We start from the raw sequence: 22,198 nt of genomic DNA, 5'->3' as shown, positions 1-22,198 counted from the left end.
GGCAGTAATTCAGGCTTCATATTTGTCATGATTTATTTATGTTGCATTTATTAATTCCCATTACCTTTTTTCAGAGAATTCAGTTATCAGATTCAACCACTGGGTGGCGCAAATTCATGAGTCCAGGGAAAATTCCTAACTTTCCAAGTTGTATCTGTTGCTAAACTGTACCAAAGGAAGGAGGGTTAGGTAGAAGAAAAGAATAGCGCACTCCTTAATCCCAGTAACTCAGGGGGCTTTGCAATTTAGCAAGGCCCTATCTCAAAAATAAAGAGCTGAGGATGTGCCTAGTGGTTAAGCAACCTTGTGATCAATCCCTGGTACCAAAAAGAAGAAAAGAAAATATTTTTTGGACCTGAAGTTTTAATGTAGACTGGATCAAGTTCCATAGATTGGATGATTGGTAAGTCAAGTTGTTGAGTAAGGGAAAGAAAAAGATAGAAAAAAAAAATGTTGGAATAATAAGGTAGAGGAGAAAGAAGATATATAAAACCGGAGAGACAAGAATATAAATCTAGAGAGACACATTGAAGTGTTACAGTGTGGGTCAACAATTACAATATGGGTCAACATTGATTTATATTTCCCTAGCAACCCATGGCAGTTTTTAAGTTAAAATAGAAATTACTTCGTTCTCTTTTAGAAGATCATTATGCTATCTTTAGCTTCCATTTCATGACATTATCATCATATAATTTGTGTCTACTATTAACACGATGCTTTGTTCATAGAAAGTAACAGACCAATTAATACAGACACAGCTTCATGAAGAACTGGAAAGTGTGCCACTCACCCTTCAGTTGATGAATAGATAAAGAAACTGTGGCATATATATACAATGGAATATTACTCAGCCATAAAGAATGATAAAATTATGGCATTTGCAGGCAAATGGATGAAATTGGAGAATATCATGCTAAGTGAGATAAGCCAATCTCAAAAAACCAAAGGAAGAATGATCTCGCTGATAAGTGGATGATGATACATAATGGGGCATGGGAGGGGTTAGTTTTAGGGTTAGAGTGAGGGTTAGGGAGGGGGGCAAGAATGGGGGAAGGAAGGACTGTATAGAGGGAAAGAGGGATGGGAGGGGTGGGGGGAAGGGGAAAAATAACAGTATGAATCAACCAACATTACCCTATGTAAATTTATGATTACACAAATGGTATGCCTTTACTCTATGTACAGAGAAACAACATGTATTCCATTTGTTTACAATAAAAAAAAAAATAGCCACTCAAAGCAACATGAAAGCCATTTGTGTATTCAGGAAATGGAATCCTTTCTGAGAATGGGAGAGGAGAAGGGGACCATAAGACTGTCTTTGGCCCCTAATCATAAATATGTAAAGCAACTCTCTCTTCGAAAATGACTGGACATACACATAGAAAAAAATGCTCTAGGTAGAATCTGCTGGACAGTGTTTAAAGAGGGTGTAAAATAAGAAAAGGTAGTTGGAGGTGGAGAATGATTAGGGCTGACGCCAGCCGTGTGCCTACCCTTGCTTCCACAAACCTAGGGGAACAGAAAAGAAAGGATGCTAATTGCCTGCTCAGGCCTTTCAGAAATACAGAATCCTAGGTCACTTTGATTTTTGAGATCACAGTTATATCTAAAGAATGAAGAATGGCAAACAGATATAAAATTGTTATCTATTTTAAATATTTTTTAAATCAAGGAATGCTTTTAAAACACACTAATGTGGCTATTAATGTCATTCAGCACTAACTTCAAAAGTATAAAATGGAGATTTTTGTGAATGTGCTTCTCTGCCTAAGCAATTATATACCTTAACCTTTGGACCTATCAAAAAAGTTTTGGGGTGACAGATGGTTTGAAAAGGTAGAAGGACTTCCAGTCCCTTCTAAGACTTGAAAATAAACACAATAAGTATGTAAATTAGAAATATGGTAATAACACATTAACCAAAATGGAGGTCAGGTTAAAAGTAGTAAGAAAAGTATGACATTGTGTACTATGTCTTTTTATCATATCTATATATTTATAGACATTTCTATAAAAGATATCAGTGTCAACACAGTGGTTATCTCTGGAAGGAGAGATTAGGTTTAACTTTTAATCCTTTATATTTCCATTATTTTCAAAAAAAATTTTTAAATGAGAATGCACTTTAATAATCAGAAAAACAAAGTATGACAAGTTTGTAAGAAAGAATTTGCAATAAGAACCGTACACTTTGCAGAGGAGTAATTGGCACTTATCTAGAAATGGTGTTCTACCGAGTTGGGGTCTGTAATGGTGACACCAAGAATTGTGCCTGGCTCTGAAATAGCCTGCAGACTGAAGTTCACATCCCAAAGTCCCCATAGGAACTCTCCCTTCTGCTCTGCCATCTCTTTGATCTCTTAGTTTTCAAGACTCTCCACTGGTGAGGGAATACAGGATTCAAAGTTGTTAACTGATTAGGGCGTTAGAAAATTCTCAGGGGGATCTTGCTTTGCCATGGGAAACAGAGGTTCCCAAAGCAAAATACATAATTTTGACTCTGTCAGTGAATATTTATAAAAAAATCAATACAAATGTCCAAATTATACGATTGCAGAAGAGTTGATGAGCATAGACTTTGCCACAGGTTTCATCTTCTGGGAAATTTTATGTTTCCAGATTAAGGGGCATTCGGCTGTGGTAGGTGAGGCAGGGAAGTGTGGGGATGAATGCAGGCATTAATTCTAGACCAAGAGCTTTAATAATCCTCCCTATTGGTCCTGGGAAAGAGCAGGCACTTTCCCCCTATTTTATGGTCAAACTAAGTAAGAGGTGATAGGATAAACTTGAGGTGATGTTGTGACTCAGTGGCAGGGTTCAACTAATATACTTATTTATCCAAAGGGCAACCCAGCGTTCAGTCCTCTCTGTCTGCCATATGTTCCAAGTGTGCTCTGTGGGTCTTCAGAGGTTCTTTAGGGCTTCCCCAAAACGTGACATCACCCATGCTTTGTGTGTGTTCTGTTTCTTCCAGGTTCAGCTTGTTCCTCTGCTAGTACAGTTTTGAGAATCACTTTTTGGACAGTACTTGTAGTAAAAAAAAGAAGAATACAATTCATGTATGGCTTCTACCAGAGAACTAAGAAAACAGAATTACAGAGAAGCAGGCACATTTCACCAAAATGAAATAGTTTCAAAATCTTATGAAAAGAAGTAGGATAACACCCGCCTTTCCCTTTTCCACTTAAACACTGCCTCAGGATCATCTGTTTCCACTTTCTCACCAAACTCTTGCTTAAGCAGGTCAGACTCCACTCACAGCTGTGCCTGTCATCATCGTAATCTTTCTGCTCTGGAATCCTTATCCAGACTGTATGCAGCTCAGTATTAAAATAAAACATACTATCAGACCCACTTTAGGAATTCTGGATTGCGAGAAGACTTCACTGAGTCTGCAGTCCCTAAAGCCCCTTGGGAATGACTTAAGAGGAGGGCTTTTGGAATGGGTAGCTTCATGTTCCCTTCACCAGTGTGTTGATAGCCAATGCAGTGGCAAAGGGTAAATCTAACCCTGTGGACATTATTCTGGAAGTGGAGGAAGTTAGTTTGTAAGCTCATTGACACCAGTGAGCAGGAAGTCAGCTATGAGGATAACAGAAAGGGTTGGGATGTGTGCCACACTGCCAGCTGCCTTGCCCAGTTCCTTGGAGGCTGTGTGTAAGTCTTTTGTCAAAGAGAGCAATAAGATCCATTCATAGTGCTTAGAGGGAAGGCCTTTTGTTTTCATTTGATGGAATGGAAAGATATCCATTTTCATGGACATCCAAAGTGAAACAGAGGCTTATGGCTAGTCACTAGCAGTGGCATGAAGGCAGCTGCTCAGTCGAGGCTCTTCCTTCCTTCACCTGGCAGTACTACTGATTATAATACCCCCCCATGAGGATATAAATGTAACACTGGCAAGAATCTGCCCATGTTGACTAATAATAGGGTGGAAACAGTATAGAAGAAAACAGTGTCTTCATTCAGAGCAGAACTTTTCAAAAGTATGTCTGATGAATAATAGCAATCCCTGTAGTTTTCTTCGAATTTGGTGAGTTAGGAATGTCTTGTCCAACCTAGAGATTGAAAGGAAATATGAAAGATAATGAAAGATGCAAAGGAATATTTCTTCATATGTCAACAAAAGGATTGCTAAGTACAAAACCTCATATAATTCCAAGTGCACTTCATTTTGCCTCTTTGATACCCAATAATTAAACAAAGGATGAGGAAGGTGCAAATATGAATGAGAACTATAGCCCACTAGCAAAGTACATTCCCCACTTGCTTGACCTATTTGTCTTGAATGGAAAAGGCCCTGTGTGTGTGACTGGGTTGGATCCCAGATGCTTCAGGGATTCTATTTCATTCCTTGAATCAGGCTCAAACAATCTCAAATTGTTTTGAAAAGAGGCAGAGATTTGAACAGAGATTTTTGGGTCTGGCCAATTTTTTTTTTTTTTTTTTTTTTTTGGGTGCTGGGGATCGAACCCAGGGCCTTGTGCTTGCAAGGTAAGCACTCTACCAACTGAGGTATCTCCCCAGCCCTCTAAATATTTTTAATAATCTCATTCCATGCTCACTATAGCTGACCCCAGTCCCCATCAAATTTTCAAAGTGCCTATTATACTGTTATGAACATAATTATGATTTTTAAGCAAAGATTTTTCTTTCCAATTTAGACTGTCAATGTCTTTAAAGCAGGGAAACAGACACACAGATGTTCAGTAAAATTTTGTGGAATAGATGAATGAGTCAATAAATATTAGTGTAGCAATTTAAAAAACCTGGATTCTAGTTCTGTTTCTACCAGTGTGTGTGACCTTGAGAAAGTCATATATCCCCTCCAAGTTTCCAATTAAGTATCAGTAAAATGTAGTTACCTGTCCTGGCTACCTCCCAGGATTTTTGTGAGAAACAAATGAAGTTATATGTATAAAATTGCTACCTTATTACTGCTTTTATTTGTTTTTCATTTAGTAACCTATTATGTTCATAGAAGTTTAATCCAAGTAGCTGCTACATGGTTACCTCTAATTCTGAACTAGGTGTCGTAGTCCCCTTCAAACCTATTTCTCCCAATGTTCAGTAGAAATGATAATGTGGATTAAAGAACTAAGATACACCATATTATAAAATCAACTAATTTGTATGGGATTATCATATAATATTAGAAGAAAATATTAACCTAGACCAGAGTTCACCAACAAATTGGCAGTGGGTGCCTGTTGCACTGTGATAAGAAAGATTCCAATGCCAGGTCTGAGTGGAAAGAGTGCTGTGCTTGATTATCAATAGAACAAGCAGTATATGTACCATCGTGAACTAGATAATCTTTGAGACTATTATCAATGCTGTCAATCTACAAAAGTGGACACCTTGTTTAATTTTTAAAGTCTGTTTGCCTTAGGGAGCACTGTTGATATCTTGGAGAAGGTGCCCGGCCATATCTAGTATTAAAAGGCCAAGTCGATTCCTGGTAGGAAATGTATTTAAAAGTATCCATGCTGACTGAGCCCGTTGTATGTCTGTTTCAACCAAAGGGCACTATTAATTTGTAATTGTGTCAGGAAAGGAAGAAGGAAGTTGCTATGCCAAGTCTTCAAACTGTTCAAAGAGTGGAGATACCTAAATTTTGCTTTACATAAGAGTTATCTAGGGCTGGGGATATAGCACATTGATAGAGCACTGGTCTAGCATATGTGAGGCTCTGGGTTCCATCTTCAGTACCATAAGGGGGAAAAAAGAGTTACCTAGGGACAGGATGGATACATTTGTGAATTCTAAAGATCTTACAATTTGGGGGAACCTTCTTAAAGAAGAATACAAAGTTTAAAAAGTACATAATTAGATGCATGACCTTGAACAGGGTCCATGGATCCTGAACCATAAACTTCATTAATTTCACAGTAAATCCACCTCCACTTAGGGAGCTTTTAAAAGAATCTTAAAAATAAGCTAGGCATGGTGGCACAGGCCTATGGTCCCAGCTACTCAGGAAACTGAGGCAGGAGAATGGCTTGAGTTCAGGATTTTGAGACCATCCTAGACAATATAGCAAGACCCTGTTTCAAAAAAGGGAGAAAACCTTGAAAATAAGATTCCTGGTCCTATTCTAGACATTCTGATTCAGTTTATCTGTGTCCCAGAAATATGTATGGTACAGATTCCTGACATATGAAAAAATTACCCACATTTGCTTTGTAACTAAAACAGCTCCCTACCTCCCAGCACTTTTATGTTTTCTCTAAACAAATGACATAAACCACACAAAGAACACCTCCCTTCTCAGGCTGAGAGTCAGCTTGGGATTCAGGTGCCCCAGGATACTGGATTCCTTTCTTTTGCCTTCTCCATAGTTGCTGGCATTGGCACAGTCTTCTGGCTCCTCGGCATCGACTCTGAAGGAGAAAAATGACGGTATCAACTTTTGATAGGTGGCTGATAAACATTTGATTATCTTCCAAACCTCATGCCAGGTCATTTAAAGGAAATCATCTTTTCTTTTTTTATTTTTTGTAGTACTAGTGCTCTACCACTGAGTTCCCAGCCCTTTTTATTTTCTATTTTGAGACAGGTTCTCATTAAGTTGCTGAGGCTGGCCTCTAATTTACAATCCTTCTGCCTCAGGCCCCCTGAGTTGCTGGGATTACAGGTGTGCACCACCATGCCTGGCTTCCATTGTGTGTTTTCTAAAAAAAGCATTAGAACTCCCTCCCTGGAGAATGTCTAAGCTAAGTACAGCAGTCAAAGGAACTCACATGGAGTGAGCTCCTCCTATGTGTCAAGTGCCTCACACACAGAAACTCTAATAACCTGCATAAGCACATGCAAGGAAAATGAATCCCATTTTACAGATGAGGCAACTAATGAATGGAGAAGTCAATCAGCTTTACCCAAACCACTTGGCTAGTGAATGTGAGTGGCACATTTGTCTAAACTCTAATGTCTATGCTTTCCTCATTATGCCAAGCTGCCTTTGGAACAAAAGGAAGTCTTTAAAGATCAAGTCCAAGGACCCAGTACATCAGCAAACTTACAGGGCACGGGACTTCAAAAATGACAAATATTGTAATGGTGACTCCACTGACCAACAGGGTGACAGCAATCAGAAATTTGACCACAATACTCCATTTCTGCCTTCTCTCTAGGTCCTCATCTGTGTCTGAATGGAGAGAGAGAATTGAAAGGAGAAAAGAGAATTTGACTTGAAGTTCTGGCTCACAGCCTGACTCAGAGGCAGAGGCTATGTTTCCATTTCAGACTCAGAAACAGGAGTGGAATGGGCATGATAGGCTTTTCTCTAACCTCTTTTGCAACATATACCCAACGAATCATTTCTCTATATTTGGGATTCCATATCATGTAGGGTTGATTCTTGCATTACTCTCAGGGGAAGAGAAGGCTCGAGTGCACAAGGAGTCCTAAGCTTTACCTTTCCATTTCAAATGTTCTCAAAGTCTGTACCCATTTTCTCTGACACATTGTATGGGATAGAAAAATCACCTTTTTCTGTGCTTCTCTTGGTTTTGGTGTGGCTATAGGAGTAACAAAAGTGAATTGTCATTGCTTCTGGGTAGTAAGCCAAATCCAGGATAAATGGCTCATGTGTATTTTGTTATTTCTAATCTCATATTTACTTTTCCCCTGGTAGGAACTAGGATGTAATTCAAACTCAAATCTTACAGAATTTGAGTACTGGCCAATTTAGGGAGAGTGTTCTTTTCTTTTTTTCCTTTTTTGGTGTGTGTGTGTGGTGCCAGGGGTTGAACCAAGGGGCACTCTTCCACTTAACTATATCTGCTAGCACTTTTATTTTTTATTTTGAAACAGGGTCTCCCTAAATTGCTGAGGGAGGCCTCCAAAATTGTGATCCTCCTGCCCCAATCTTCCAAGTCAATTGGGATTACAAATGTGCACCACCATTCATGGCTGGGAGGGTTGTTTCTAAGAACAATGAGGATGAAAACATGCACTTGGTTGGTATCACCACTGAAATAATTGCTTAGTATTTAAATATTATCCACTTATACATGCAGTGACTGGAATTACCTACCATGTAAATAGGACTTATTCTATCCCCAACTCTGGCTACAAGATGAGCTCATTTATGTGGACGTAAAGGCTCACTGATCAAACTACAAACATTTTTGGTATCTTCTTTGTGGAGAATCTAAATTTTCCATTAAAAAAATTGAATGATTTTCAAATATAATGTCTAACTTCTCCAACTCCAGGAAAATCTCAGGAACCCATACTGATGTTGGGCTAAAAATATTTTTTTCATTCTTGTTTTATATCTGTGCTTATTCTGTACCTTGTGTCAAAGGGCTAGAAAAATCACCAGTACTTGTAGTTTCTTCTTCTTGTTTATTCCCAGAAATTGTGGAGGTGGTAGTGATAGGAACAGTCTCTGTTGAAGCCCCCATCATGGGGTAGACCTTACATTGGGAGATCGCCGGCAAAAAAGCTGTAAAACATAAAGAAACAATGAAAGGATAACTTTAGGAGAAAACTTTATCCTACCCTTGATATTACTTGACAAAACTCTTGTTCTAATCACCTGATATTAAACTTCTAATTGTGGCCCTATTGACCTGTCTGTCCATAGGTTTAGGGTGTGAGTATAAAATAATGCCAAGAATAAAGGAGGATTTTGAATTTGGATAAGAAGAGATATGGATTAAGTCCCTATATGGCCTGTGACTAACATAGGATCAGAGTAAAAAAGTAAGCCATATCTTATTTGCTTATCATTCTTAAAGCTGTAATAATAATAAATATGGAGGGTGTAACACTATTGGAAGTTTCCTTCTTTAATAAAAGTGACTCCAAAGTTCAAGGAAGAACGTGCAGTAGTGTAATTTTCCTGAATGACTGCTGCAAATCTGTTTAGTGGAGTCTTGGTTTACTACTGTGAGAGGGAACTGGGGAAAGCAAGAGGAACTGGAAGATGGAGAGTCCACCCAGCTTCACATACTCCTCAATTTCATTCATTCAGCAAACATTCAAAAATGAATATTATGTGCCAGGCGCTGCTTCAGTATTTTGTGTATATTGTTGGATGCAGTCTAGCAAGAGAGCAAGCAAAGAGGAGGGAGGGTTGTGGGGTGGGATGGACAAGCAGATAACAATGAATATAACACACTTTACTTTGGGGGGGGATAAGCACTACCAAAAAAAAAAAAAGTAAAACTGGAGGGGTGCAAATGGGCAATAGGTGGGCAACCTGCATTCTAGGCTGTCTCTTTGAGAATTGAGCCGAGACTTGAAGAAGGTGAGGGGATCCACTGAACAGATGCCTTGGGAAGTAGTAACCAAGCAGATGGGACAGTGAGAGTAACGGCCCCAAGGCAGAATGTGTTTGGCATGTTACAGTTTTAGAGGCTAAACAAGGAGGCCAGTGAGATGGAATGGATTCACAAGGAGGACAATTGCAGGAGATGAGGATCCACAGGAAACAGGATAATATCACTTAAGGCCTCCTAAGCTGGTTTAAGAATTTTGGTTTCTATTCTGATTGAAATGAGGATCTATTGCAGGGTTTGGGGCAGAAGAATGACAGAAGTTTGTTTTGATCGCTAGACTGCTGTGTTGGAATTGGTCTGTGGTGGGGCAAGGGTAGAAGCAGGATAACCTGCTAGGAGGCTATGGCAGAAATCCAAATGAGGGGATGTGATTCGGACTAGGAGTGGAAGTGATGAGGAACAGAAGGATTCTGGCTATATATAGTCTGGAACCAATAACTTCATGTGCCTTCAGAATTGACCTAATCCAATTCAGACAGTGGTTCCTTTTGATAGTCTCATATAGTTGCTTACTAAAGTCTGTAAATTCGACTTGACTTTTCTAAATTACTCTTGCATGTCCTGCTTAAGTTCATGTGAAAATGATAGTTCTTCAGAGACTGGTGACCACAGACCAGGCATTATACTGAAATTACAGGGGAAGTAATAGTTCCTGCTTTTAGTTGAATTAGGAAGACAGTGTGGGAAGAGATAAGGAGAGATAACACTTAAAGTCAACAGGTTCAAATGAAAACAAAAAAATTATAGCATAGTATCAATCAGTTCCTGAAGTGATAAACAAATATAAGAGAGACAAGATGAAGATAAATAATTTATGTCACTTTGGACAAGTTACATAAATTCTCTGAGTTTTAATTTCCTTATCTGTAAGATGGGTACAAATAATACTTGGTATACCTGTTTCTCAAGGGTATTATAAAGATCAGATACAAATACAAATGAGAAAGTGGGTATAAAAACACTTTGCAAATTGATATTAGGATTGAAAGAGGAAGGAAAACCTAGAGATTGTCTCTTTGAGTAGAAGAACTCTGCCTTCTAACTACAGGGATAGTGGTATTTCATTGTGGCAGATGTTCCTACCTCCTGGGAACCACTGTTTCAAATTCTACTAAATAGGCTTCATCTGTCAGGGTATTTTCAGCCTACCTTCTAAATTAATGTCCATTGGCAACTCGTCTTTTTCAGGTCTCATCTGTTAGGTTACAGCATCAAGGTGGAGCAGGGAGCTTATAAATATAAACACTTTATTCCCAGTGATGATGGAATTGAAATACAAGCTTTTCTTTTAACCACATCTCCAGACCTTTTTTTTTTTTTTTTTGGAGAAAGGGTCTCGCTTAATTATTTTATTTTGAGACAAGGTTTCTTTGAGTTGCCCACACTGGTCTAGAACTTGTGATCCTCCTGCCTTTCCCTCCCAAGTAGCTGGAATTACAGGCACATACCACTACACCTGACTGGAAAGTTTCCTAATTAAAGTACAATCTGAGCAATAGGAACTGGGAAATTTAAACTCTGTCATCAGTGATAAAGACCTAATGAGTAATTTTTCTCCACCAGAAGGAAATTTCAGAACATTTGTAACAGAGGGTCTTTTCTTTGATTAAATGCCATAAACAATAACTATCTCCATCTTACTGTTTTCTTCATTCCATGTCCACCCATGTCTTCTGATTACTATCTGCACTGCAGAATATCCTCATCCTTATGGTTTCAAATTCTGTTTTATCTGAGGATACTTTCATGAACTATCTTGGACATCCCCCTGGGTAGACTGATCTCATCACAGTGCAGTCACTTCAGAGTGCATCTTTTTTTGACCCTCGTAAGTTTGAATTTACCTAATTTTTATTTCTTCCCTATTTGAGATCTGTCACATCCTGGTAATCAAATGGGTGTAAATTCAGAAGAAGCAGTTCAAAAGTCTATATAAATTAGTTGTTTGGGATTCATCATTGTAGTTTCATAGAAATGTATGGTGAATGATGATTAGGTTCTTAGACTACTCCTCAGATATCCATTAAGTCTCTTCACCTGACTCAAATAGTATAGGGTAGTACCTTAAATTCTGAATCCCAGAACCAACCACCCTCACAAAGGAAGCCTGGGAGGCTTGCTCAAGGCATATTTTCTAATTAGGTCAGGCTGATTTTTGGTGTCTATCTTTTTCCTTAACCTCCCAGTTTTCCTTGTCCAGAATTTCTAAGAACTAACATCTTTAATTTCCCAGAGCTCCACAATGCATAGTATTATATTCTACCCAGGGCCCTACAGACTCCAAAATTACATAAGCCCACTAATTCTCCATCACTACTACCATGGAATCAAGCAGGATGTCACATGTTAAGAAAAAAAAAAAAATCAGATTGAATTTATGTTGAGTAACAAAGTCTAAAACCCTGCTAAAGTGTTTTGAATTTTCAAGAGTTGTTTTGTCTTTCTTCACACAATAAACACTGGGAGAGTTTTAGAAAATATAATAAAAGTGAATGTAACAGAGCCATGTGAGGATATATAATTTACTATAGTTAGACCATATCCTGAGAGTTTATCCACTTATTTCCCAATTTCTAGTTTTTAAAAATTTTTTCCTATTATTTTGCTTGTGAGCTCCTCAGTTTCTCTAGAAGTGTCAAGTTGTATTTTTCCCGCAGTATAGCAGCAGCCTCTAAGGGATAGCCTGTGTATAAAGGGGGGACTGCCTATACCAATCTCTTGGTGAGAAACTACTTGACAAAAAGAATGGGTAGGAAGAGGAAAGGAGAGCAAAAGCAGAGAAACTGAAGACTGAGGTCAAGAACCACCACCCAGGCTGGACGCAGTGGCACATGCCTGTTAATCCCAGCTGCTTGGGAAGCTGAGGCAGGAGGGTCATGAGTTCAGAGCCAGCCTCAGCAACTTGGCCAGGCCATAAGCAACTTAGTGGATCCATCTCTAAACAAAATATAAAAAAGGACTGGGGATGTGGCTCAGTGGTTAAATGCATCAGTTCAATCCTCTGTATCAAAAAACAAACAAACAAACAAACAAAAAAACAATTACCAAAAAAATCTGCCTAGCAACTGAGTGAAAACAAGTATTCTCACACAGTTTAGGTGGGAATGCCAGATGGGACCACCTCTGAGAAGGGTATCTTAGTAAAATCTTATGATTTTTTTCTTTTTCTTTTCTTTTCTATGAAATCTTTGATGCAGCAATTCTTCTTAGAATTTATCTTCTTGCTAAATGGCAAATACAGAGTATACAGAGTGTAGACAGTCATTGCCTAAAGCATTGTTTGCAATTGTAAAAGACTGAAAACAACCAATATATCCATTAATAGAGGACTAGTAGAATAAATTATAGTACAGCCATACAATAGAATACTGTACAACTGCTAAAAAGAATGAGGCAGGAGCCAGGCATGGTGGCACTCTCCTGTAATCCCGGCAACTCTGGAGGCTGACACAGGAGGATCCCAAGTCCAGGACAGCCTCAGCAACTTAGCAAGACCCTGTCTAAAAATAATAAAGGGCTGAGAATATAGCTCAGTGGTAGAGTATCCCTGGATTCAATCACCAGTTCCCCCCACCCCACACACACATACAAAAGAATGAGGCAGGACTGGGAGTGTAGCTCAGTGATAGCCTTGTGCTCAGCTGACCTGACCTGGCCCTGGGTACAATGGTACAATGTCCAACACCAAAAAAAAAAAAAAAAAAAGCAGATATATTTACATTGATATGGAACAAACCTAATAGATGTATTATTAAGTTGAAAAAACAAGGCATAGAACAGTGTGGATGGTGTGCAACCACTTATGCTTTTAAAATATGTACATCCATACATGCTTACAGCATCTCTGGAAGGAAATAGAATAAGCTGGATAAGTGGTTCCCTCAGGGATAGAGAACTGGAGGATTAAGAGGAACAGAAGGGAGACTTACTTGTCACTGCAAAGTGCTGTGTGAATATTTTACTAGATGCATCCAAAATAAATAAAAAATTTAAAAATATCATCAAAAGAAAACCCATAAGAAATAAAGATCATTTGAAAAATCATAGGATACCAGGGCTAGAAGAGACCTTAGGGATTAGAAAATTGATTCTCAGAGAAAACAAAGATTTGCCCAAGGGAAGAGTAATCTATTTCCTTGTGGTTTTCTCTAGATGCTACTAAGTATCAGCTGCTATCAAGGATGTTAACTAAAAGTGCCTATGTCCATCTCTTCCGGTCTCACCTTTGCCTGTTAGAAGGGATCCGGTCTGAAACTTGGATGTGCGGATTAGGTGACAGCTTGGGGAAGCAGAGCTGTTTCTGTGGGGAGCAGCAATGACTCTTAGGTTCTTCAGAACAGGTTTGACCTCTGGCCTCCCCTCTGAGTATAGAAGGTTTACTTTCACTTTGCTCCCAGAGCCAAGGCACTGCAGGGTAGCCATAGTTTGATTCTGGATGAATGTGGCCCTTTTGGCTTCTGTCTGAGTTTCTGGAGGAAGAACCAGAGAGAATAATGAAACTTTTTCTTAATATGAACAGTGCCTAGCTAACTCACTTCCATTCTTGACCCCTGTTAAACTCCATTGCTGCACTTTCACCTCTCTCTCAGTATGTATTTATGACACTAAATATGCAAGTCCTGCTTTTCTTCCATTCTGCTATAGGTCCCATAAAGATAGGTGACTGCAGTCAATTCAACACAGAGAAATGCTCATAGATTGTTTTCTTTAATGCAATGAATAGATTCTGTCTCCTCTTCCTCTGTCCCCATCTTTGATTTATACAGGCATGCCTTAAGTACTAAGTAAATTTAAAAATTAGTTTTCAGAAATCCTTCAGCGGGAGGGGATATATATCTTTAAAATAGGATATTTGAGATCTGGACTACAAAGGGAGGAGACAAGGCATCTTTTAAAGATAAAAATTTCTTGATATGGCAAAATGATTTTCCAGAAAGGGCCTGTTTCCTACCTTGCATTAGCCATTCCCTGATGCTTTTCACATCCTTTGGGAAGAGCCCAGGCAACTGTTCCACGTGGCAGCTGCTATCTCTGAGGTCTAGAGGGGGAAAAGATCAGAATTTCCTGGTACTTACTTATTGGAATTCTGGGCACAGGAGAGGGACACAGATACAAAAAAATAAAGTTCTTACTCATAAAACTTGCATCCAGGGAGATCAAGTACTTCTTATAAAAAGACTTTCAAATACACAAATGCATACAAGTAGGAATCAGCCTATTATAAATAAACCTGAATATCAATCTACTACTAAAGAAAAGTGAAATAAAGTTACCAAGTAAATGAAAGAGTAACTAACCCATTTCCTAAAGAAAAATGATTATTTTTTCTTTTCCCTCTTCTTCTGCCAGCTGTATTAAAGAATACTTTTGGAAGTTTATTAAGTATTGCCTTGGACATTGTATCTCTATGAATTTCACAGACTCATAGGTCATGGTTATTTGTGCTTTTTGGCACATAACTTACAGGGTGTGGGAATTTTCATAATTGGTTATATTTGGTTACTGCTGCACCTTCTACTGTTTTGCCTTAACTCTAAATAGCTAATTTTAGAGATGAAATGTTTATGAAATGCTGAAAAGTCATCAAGTTACCAAAGAATAGCATATAGTTCCATTCTACCCTCATATCTAACCTTTCCCCTCGGCTCTCCCTACCCAACAGCACCCCATCTAAATATGTGGACATGCCACCTTAAAAATGAAAGCAACATCTTATAAGGGATTATGAATTTGAGTGTCTTAGGTGGGGACAATATGGAAACTGTGACAGTACCCTTTCACAAAGAAAGATTACAGTGAAAGGACTTTTAATGTTAATTATGTGAGCAAGATAGGAGAATGCATCACATTCACATTATGAATAAGTTAAGTAAGTTGCAATCCTGCTTAGCTGCAAGAGAACTAATGTGATAACTTCTGAAAAGTATCATGTGCTGGGTATTGGCTATATCCCCATCTGGTGGAAGAGACCCCAAATGTTTCCTAGACCTCTCTTTGGATTTTCCATGATATTAAGCTATACAAATACTTACCTTTCTTGTTGTAATCATAGGTTACAATGATTAGGCTGAAGACCAAGATGGTATCCATGTTAGCTTGAGCACTCATGGCAAAGATAGTCCACTGTTAATCTGTCCTTGCCCCTTATAACTTTGTCTCTAGTTGCTTTCACTTGCCCTGGAACCAAGTTTCACCTGGGAGAGTCTGGTTCCACCCTGATTATTTTGTCTTATTTCCTGAAGACCCAGGAATAAAGCTGATTGGAGAAAAAGTCAAGTCTGTTTATTAATGATTGACTTAGAAGGTCTTCCCCTGATTTCACGGCTGGTGTGGACACAAAGAACTGTAATTACCTAGAGGTTTCCCTAGCATAAAGGGCATAAACATCCAGTGATATGTTCACTGACACTTGCAGATAGACACGTAGACATTCACATACATGCCCACTAATACAGGCACAAAGATACACACACCAACATAAGGAGATGTGGAGAGTTCCATTAAGGAATACAATTTCTAGAAAGAACAAGAAAGTAGGACAGAATGAATCAGTGACCTACACTGGAGAGAACACTGGAATAGGAATTGATATAACTGGGTTCTAGGGCTCTGTTATTAACTATATCACATTAGGAAAATATATTCTCAGAATTTAAATTTTCTCCTTTGTAAATGGAGAGCCCACACAAAAATATCTCTAGAATTCATTCACAGTTATACATATAAACTCACAAGAGCACAGAGGTAGCTATCAAGTTTTGCATATTTTCACACTCCTAAATAGTGAAGTGAGTATAGGTAACATTCTTATGACTATTGGGTAAAGAGGTGAAGAAGAGCTAAATATGTTTGGTGAGTGATGTAGTTTGCAGTTTGGAAAAGTAAGTGTTGTTGAAGAAACTGTTCCAAAATTGTATCTTTTAACAAAGTGTACACATTTAATGTAATACTTTAAAAACTTTTTGATGGTGTAGCTAAGTGGGTTGTAAAGGAGAAATGAAGATCTAGTCAGATACTTGCCGAAGTCCAGAGACTCTGCAACCTTCCTACCCACTGTTAATGTCCTCCATTGGAGCCAACATGGGTTTAACCATACCTGAGAAGGTTCTGGAGGCTGAAACTGATTGGTAATGTTATAAAGGGAGCTTGGTGCAAGGAACTTTCCAAGAGGGGCCTCATGAGATTTGAATCAAATTTCATTTAAATATTACCTTATTTCCTGACATATGAATACAGCTTGAAATCTGACTAAAATGAGCATCACAGAAGTCTTGATGGGGAAAACTAAAGGGAAGAATGTTACTGAAGGACGTGTTACCTGAAAGTGGAAGAAGAAGAAGTGCTGGGCATCCAGACACAGATCAAGCCCCACCTCCCCAATACTTTGGATTGAACACGGGCCTAAGCTTTCTAGGCAAGAAATCTACTGCTGAGCTACATCCCCTCCCTTTTTATTTATTTATTTATTTTTTTGCGGTACTGGGGATAGAACTCAGGGCCTTGTGCTTGCAAGGCAAGCACTCTACCAGCTGAGCTATCTCCCCAGCCCCCCTTTTTGTTTTTTAAGACAGGGCCTCACTAAGTTGCTGAGGCTGGCCTCAAAGTTTCAATCCTCCTGCTTCAGCTGGGATTACAGATGTGTGCCACCACACCCAACCAGAGCAAGTATTTATTAGTCCTGTTCTTTTTTCCCTGTTACAGTTGCCTGATACTCTTAGCACGGGAGGTGGTTAGGGCAAAATAAAGGAATCCATTGCCTTTCTTGGGTTTTATGGTTTTTGTTTACTGTTTCCTTAACATGATTACATGGTTCTCCTCTCCTTTGTGGTATTGATCTTCCCTGACAGTTCTATTTGAAGTTTTCTGTAGATTAAGTTACTATGCCACATTGCAGTACTGCCACCTTGCAGTTGGGGTAGGAATGAGTCTGAGGGCTTGATATTCTCATCTGTGTCACAAGGTGGCAGAAGAGCTCACTTTTACCAAAAGAGACCTTGTGCTTGGTAGGAGATAAAGTGGTTTTTCTTTTATCAACTCTCACATCCTAATTCCTTCTTTTGTAATTTGGAGCTCAAAAGGTGGCCTGCATATTGGAGCAGGCCATACTGTGAGGTACAGAGAAGCAGGAGAGCTGCAATTAATAAGGAAAAAAAAATCTAATGGTAGATAACTAGATCCAGAACTACTACTCTAAAATTAGATATTTCAGCTGATTTTTTAAGTGTTTGATGTTTCTGTGAAGGAGAGGATATCTCTTCTGCTCTCCTTACAAACACACACACACACACACACACACACACAAAACCCCATCAAATTTAGAAGAAAAAAAGATACAGCAAGTAAGTTTTATGATATGTGATGTGTGCAGTCTAGAGAAGTGAGTGCTGGAAGAGAGTAGGAAACTAAGGCTGAATGGATGAGTCAGGGTGGGTCTGCAGGAGGAACCCTTGATAGGGAGGAGGCCACTTAGGTTCTAGTGTAGGCTTTGTAATAAACAAAGTCACTTGAACAAAGTCACTTAACTTCTGGGTCTTTGTTTCTTTTTCTTTCATGAGATGGTTGGAAAAAATGGTTTCTAAGGACTCTCTTTCAGCTCTTAAATTATCTTACTTGTCCTACCTACTCTTCCTTTCAAGGGTGTGTGCCTTTTTTGTTTTTTTATTTAAAAAAAATTATGGTGGAATATATCATACATATGGAAGAATATCAGAAGATAAATATATTTTAAATAATAAATACTGATAAATTAAACACCATGATCATCATTATTAAGAATGCACATTATTAAGTGTGCATCATCATTGCACACTGGGCGCAGTGTCAAATACATGTAATCCTAGTGACTTGGGAGGCTGACACAGGGGGATTGCAAGTTCAATGCCAGCCTCAGCAACTCAAAACAAAACAATAGACCTGGGGATGTAGCTCGGTGGTAAAGTGCCCCTGGATTCTATCTCCAATACAAAAGAAAAGAAAAGAAAAAAAAAGAAATTGAACATTGCCAATGTCTTAGAGGCTCTTTATATGCTTGTCCCTTTGATCACACCCATATCTTTTTCCCATTCTTGACTTGTCCATGCTTTATTAAAATACTGAACTATCTATATAAGCATCACCAAAAATATTTCATTTAATTATATCTGTTTTTGAACATTATATAAGTAGAATACTATTCTTTATCTGATTTTTTTCATACATTTTTATTTTGAATTGATATATATTAGCTGTACATATTTATGGGATATAGTATAAAATTTCAATATATGCACACAATGTGCAATGATCAGATCAGGGTAATTGTCATATCTGTCACCTCAGATGTTTATCATTTCTTTGTTTTGGGAACATTCAAAATTCTCTCTACTATTTTTTGTTTGTTTGTTTTTGCAACGCTGGGGATGGAACCTGGGGCCCCACACATGGTAGGCAAGTGTTCTACCCCTGAGCTACACCCCTAGCCCCACTACTAACTATTTTGAAATATTAAATTGTTACCAACTCTAGTTATTCTACTTACTATAGAACATCATATCCAACTGCACCCTTGTAACCATTAACTATCCTCTATCTATCCCTTGCTTCCTATATATTTTATTATTATTATTATTATTATTTTCCCTCACTAAGTTGCTGAGACTGGCCCAGATTTGCAATCTTCCACCACAGCCTCCTGAGGTATTGGAATTACAGGCATGTGCCACCATCATGCCTGGATTCTCCCTATGTATTTTAAAGGAAATTTATTATTATGTATAATCAGCAAATGTACCTAGTTAACCAGCACTCTAGAAATGCCCTTTTTGTCCTATCCCAGATAGTACCTACCATCTGGAGTAACTATTATGCAGATTCTTGCTACCACAAATGAGTTTTATCTATTTTTAAAATAAGAAATAGGTCAGTCATGGTGGTGCATGCCTATAATACCAGTAACTCTGGAAACTGAGGCAGTAGGATCACAAGTTCAAGACCATCCTGAGCAATTTAGAGACCCTGTCTCAAAAAGTAAAAAGGATTGGGGATAAAGCTCAGTGGTAAAGTGCCACTGGGGTCAGTCCCTAGTACCACAAAATAAATAAAGTAGGAAGGTAGGTAGGTAAGTAGATGGATAGATAGATGCATAGATATATTTTTTTCCTTAAAAAAGGGACATTGTGAAATCTTTTGCTTCAAGATATGTTATAGTAAAATTTTAAGACAAAGAACGAAAAAGATAATGGCTCAATTTTCCTTGATGGTAAAATGATTAATGTTATATTTTATTATTTATTGTGTCTCACATATAATAATGATGGGAAGTGAGGGTATTTAAGGAAGGCAAGTGGAGGCCTAATCATGCAGCAGGAAAAACTGGAGTCTGATATAGGAGTAATGGAGATACTGGAAATCTGAAGAGAAGGTGAGGATGGGGGCAGAAAGTAAACACCACAGGAGGGCTTCCATGAGTGTAGAGAGGAGTAAAGTTAGAGCTGGGTACGTTGTAAAACTGAGAAAATAAAATGTCAGAATCCAGGAGCAGGCAAGAACTAAATGAGTCATCCTGTACATTTTCCTGCCTTTAAAGAAAAAGGCACCAGGCATAATGGCACACGCCTCTAATCCCAACTACTGGGGAGGCTAAGGCCAGACTGAACAATTTAGCAAGACCTTGTCTCAAAGTAAAAAAATAAAAAGGCAGCCAAGTGTGGGCTGCATGCCTATAATCCCAGTAACTTGGGAGGCTGAGGCAGGAAGAGTCTAAGTTCCAGGCCAACCAAAGCAATTTATCAAGTCCCTAAGCAACTTGTTAAGATCTGTCTCAAATTAAGGCCAGGTGTATAACTTAGTTGTGAAGCACTTACCTAGCAGCACTATGCCCTGGATTCGTTCCCATTACTAGGGGAGAAAGACAAACAGAAAGAGAGATAAAGAGACAAGATAAGGGAAAAGAAAAGGCCATTTAAACTTTCTCCAGGTTTTTTCCCCCTAGGTATTAAGTTATGAGATATATAGGACTTAAAAACAGATTTTTAGCAGGACATGGTGGCCCATGCCTACAATCCCAGCTATTTAGAGGCTGAGGTAGGAGAATTGGAAGCTCAACAAGACTCTATCATAAAAATATAAAGGGCTGTAGATCTGGGGATGTAGTTCAGTGGTAGAGTGCACTGGCTTCAATCCCTACTACTGGAGTGTGTGTGTGTGGGGGGGGGGTTTAAAAGAAAGAAAGAAGGGAAGAAGCTAAGATTTAGGAAAGAAGCGAAGATTTGGTGACTCTCCAAAGGGTAGCTAGGGACTGAAAATGTTTAGGTTTGAATAATAAATTGGGGAGACAGAGATTAAATGCCATATGAAAACCCAAGAACCCCCTGTTAACAGGCTGGTGTCCATGTGAAAACATTGTGGGCAGGCTCCAATATAAACACTGTCCTTCATTATGCAATCCTACCTTTCATCATCAGGACCAGACTCATAAAGTGACCTCCCTGAGAACATTTTCTGACCTTATGGTGTGACGTTCCTTCAGGCTCTGGACAAACCTGAATGGTTGACCAAAGCAAGGCCTTCGTGTTTTTTCTTTTATCTCACAACTGGAGCCACAATTCTTGGCAAGGCACTGACTTTCTTGATGTGAAGTAGCTAAGTATCCTATTGGAGGCATGTTGCCAAGAGGCAACATGAAGGCTGATAAACAGGCATCAGGAGCAGAATGATCTCTTCCGTACAGACCTAATCTTTATTTCAATGAAGCACTTACTAATATCTATACCCACTTCTACTCTAAAAGCTATATGGGGGAATGCTAAACTAAAAGAAATGTTCTCTACTTTTCAGCTTAAAATTTATCTGGAGAGCTAAAAAATATATACATACATATATATATACACACACACATATATATATGTGTATATATATATATACACACATACAAATATATATATATACACACAAAAAATTGTAGTCTAATTAAATGCTGAGCTATGTGGTAGTAACCATACTGCTATAAGAATTCAGAGAAGAGGGCTGGGGTTGTGGCTTCTTTGTAAATCACTTGCCTAGTATATATGATGCATTGGGTTTGATTCTCAGCACTGCATATAAATAAATGAATAAAATAAAGGTCCATCAACAACTAAAATGGTATATAAAAATAATTAAAAAAAAAAAAAAAAAGAATTCAGAGAAGAGCCAGGTATGGTAGTGCACACCTGTAATCTCAGCAATTTAGGAAGTTAAAGCAGGAGGATCACAAGTTTGAGGCCAGCCTCAACAATTTAGCTATTACCAATCTCAAAATAAAATTTAGGAAGTACTGGGGAGTGAACTGGTCAAACTGTAATGTCATATTGTGTGCCTGAGTTCAATCCTCAGCACTGCAAAAAAAAAAAAAAAAAAAAAAAAAAAAAAAATTCCATCAATATGTACACCAGTAAAAAATGTGGGAAAAAAATTTAAAGGGGTCTAGGGATGTGACACAGTAGTAGAGCACCCCTGGGTTCAATTCCTGGTACCGCAAAAAAAAAAAAAAAAAAAAAAAAAAAAAAAATTTTTTTTTTTTCAGAGAAATGAGAGATCAGTGGAAGGATGTCTGCCATCATATGCAAAGGTATAAGGATAAGGATGGCAAGTGCTAAAAGGCAGATTAGTATGTGAGTACTGCAGGTCAGTGAGAAATAACATCCCAATAATTTCTTTATCCTGTCATAAAGGCTGATCTCTGACCTTGCTACCCTGTGAAATTTGGAACCATGACCAGATAGCTACCAGGACAAGGGAGCTCTTTATGACTCCATTTTCTATTAAGGTAAATTTTCTCTCTTGCCTTGATTCAACTCAAACCTGACCTGATAGACTTTGCTATTTTGGAAATACCGGTGTAGGAGGCATTGTTGTTCAACAAGACACTCTGGCAACAAATAGAG

At 38.4% G+C, this 22,198-nt stretch overlaps 2 protein-coding genes across 4 annotated transcripts in view; one reads left to right on the top strand and one right to left on the bottom strand.

The window, feature by feature from the left end:
* The window catches only part of Acaca (acetyl-CoA carboxylase alpha), a 269,515-nt gene that overhangs the window by 15,325 nt on the left and 231,992 nt on the right, over positions 1 to 22,198 (top strand). The gene's annotated exons all lie outside the window — the stretch shown is intronic.
* Positions 2,051 to 15,496, bottom strand: C3H17orf78 (chromosome 3 C17orf78 homolog). Of its 2 annotated transcripts, XM_047545734.1 has the most exons (7): positions 15,329 to 15,496; positions 14,248 to 14,334; positions 13,520 to 13,765; positions 8,306 to 8,458; positions 7,029 to 7,153; positions 6,273 to 6,389; positions 2,051 to 4,064 (listed from the first exon to the last, which is right to left on the bottom strand). In XM_047545734.1, the coding sequence occupies exons 1-7, from the start codon at positions 15,402 to 15,404 to the stop codon at positions 3,987 to 3,989; spliced, it is 882 nt and encodes a 293-aa protein (XP_047401690.1). In that variant the 5' UTR covers positions 15,405 to 15,496; the 3' UTR covers positions 2,051 to 3,986. The 2 variants fall into 2 exon arrangements, with proteins under 2 accessions (XP_047401690.1, XP_047401691.1); XM_047545735.1 differs by lacking the exon at positions 7,029 to 7,153.

The sequence above is a fragment of the Sciurus carolinensis genome, chromosome 3 (genome assembly GCF_902686445.1).
Source record: "Sciurus carolinensis chromosome 3, mSciCar1.2, whole genome shotgun sequence".
In the NCBI taxonomy this organism is placed as follows: Eukaryota; Metazoa; Chordata; class Mammalia; order Rodentia; family Sciuridae; genus Sciurus; species Sciurus carolinensis.
Note: the sequence above shows the minus strand (reverse complement) of the source record. Positions and strands in the feature narration are given on the sequence as shown.

What these genes read in the sequence shown, in the direction of transcription:
- C3H17orf78 (XM_047545734.1), bottom strand. Translation starts at nt 15,404, where the DNA reads ATGAGTGCTCAAGCTAACATGGATACCATCTTGGTCTTCAGCCTAATC. An exon ending in CTATGATTACAACAAGAAAG is followed by an intron (nt 14,335 to 15,328) that starts GTAAGTATTTGT and finishes TTCCCCCTCTAG; the next exon opens with ACCTCAGAGATAGCAGCTGC. An exon ending in ATCCCTTCTAACAGGCAAAG is followed by an intron (nt 8,459 to 13,519) that starts GTGAGACCGGAA and finishes TATGTTTTACAG; the next exon opens with CTTTTTTGCCGGCGATCTCC.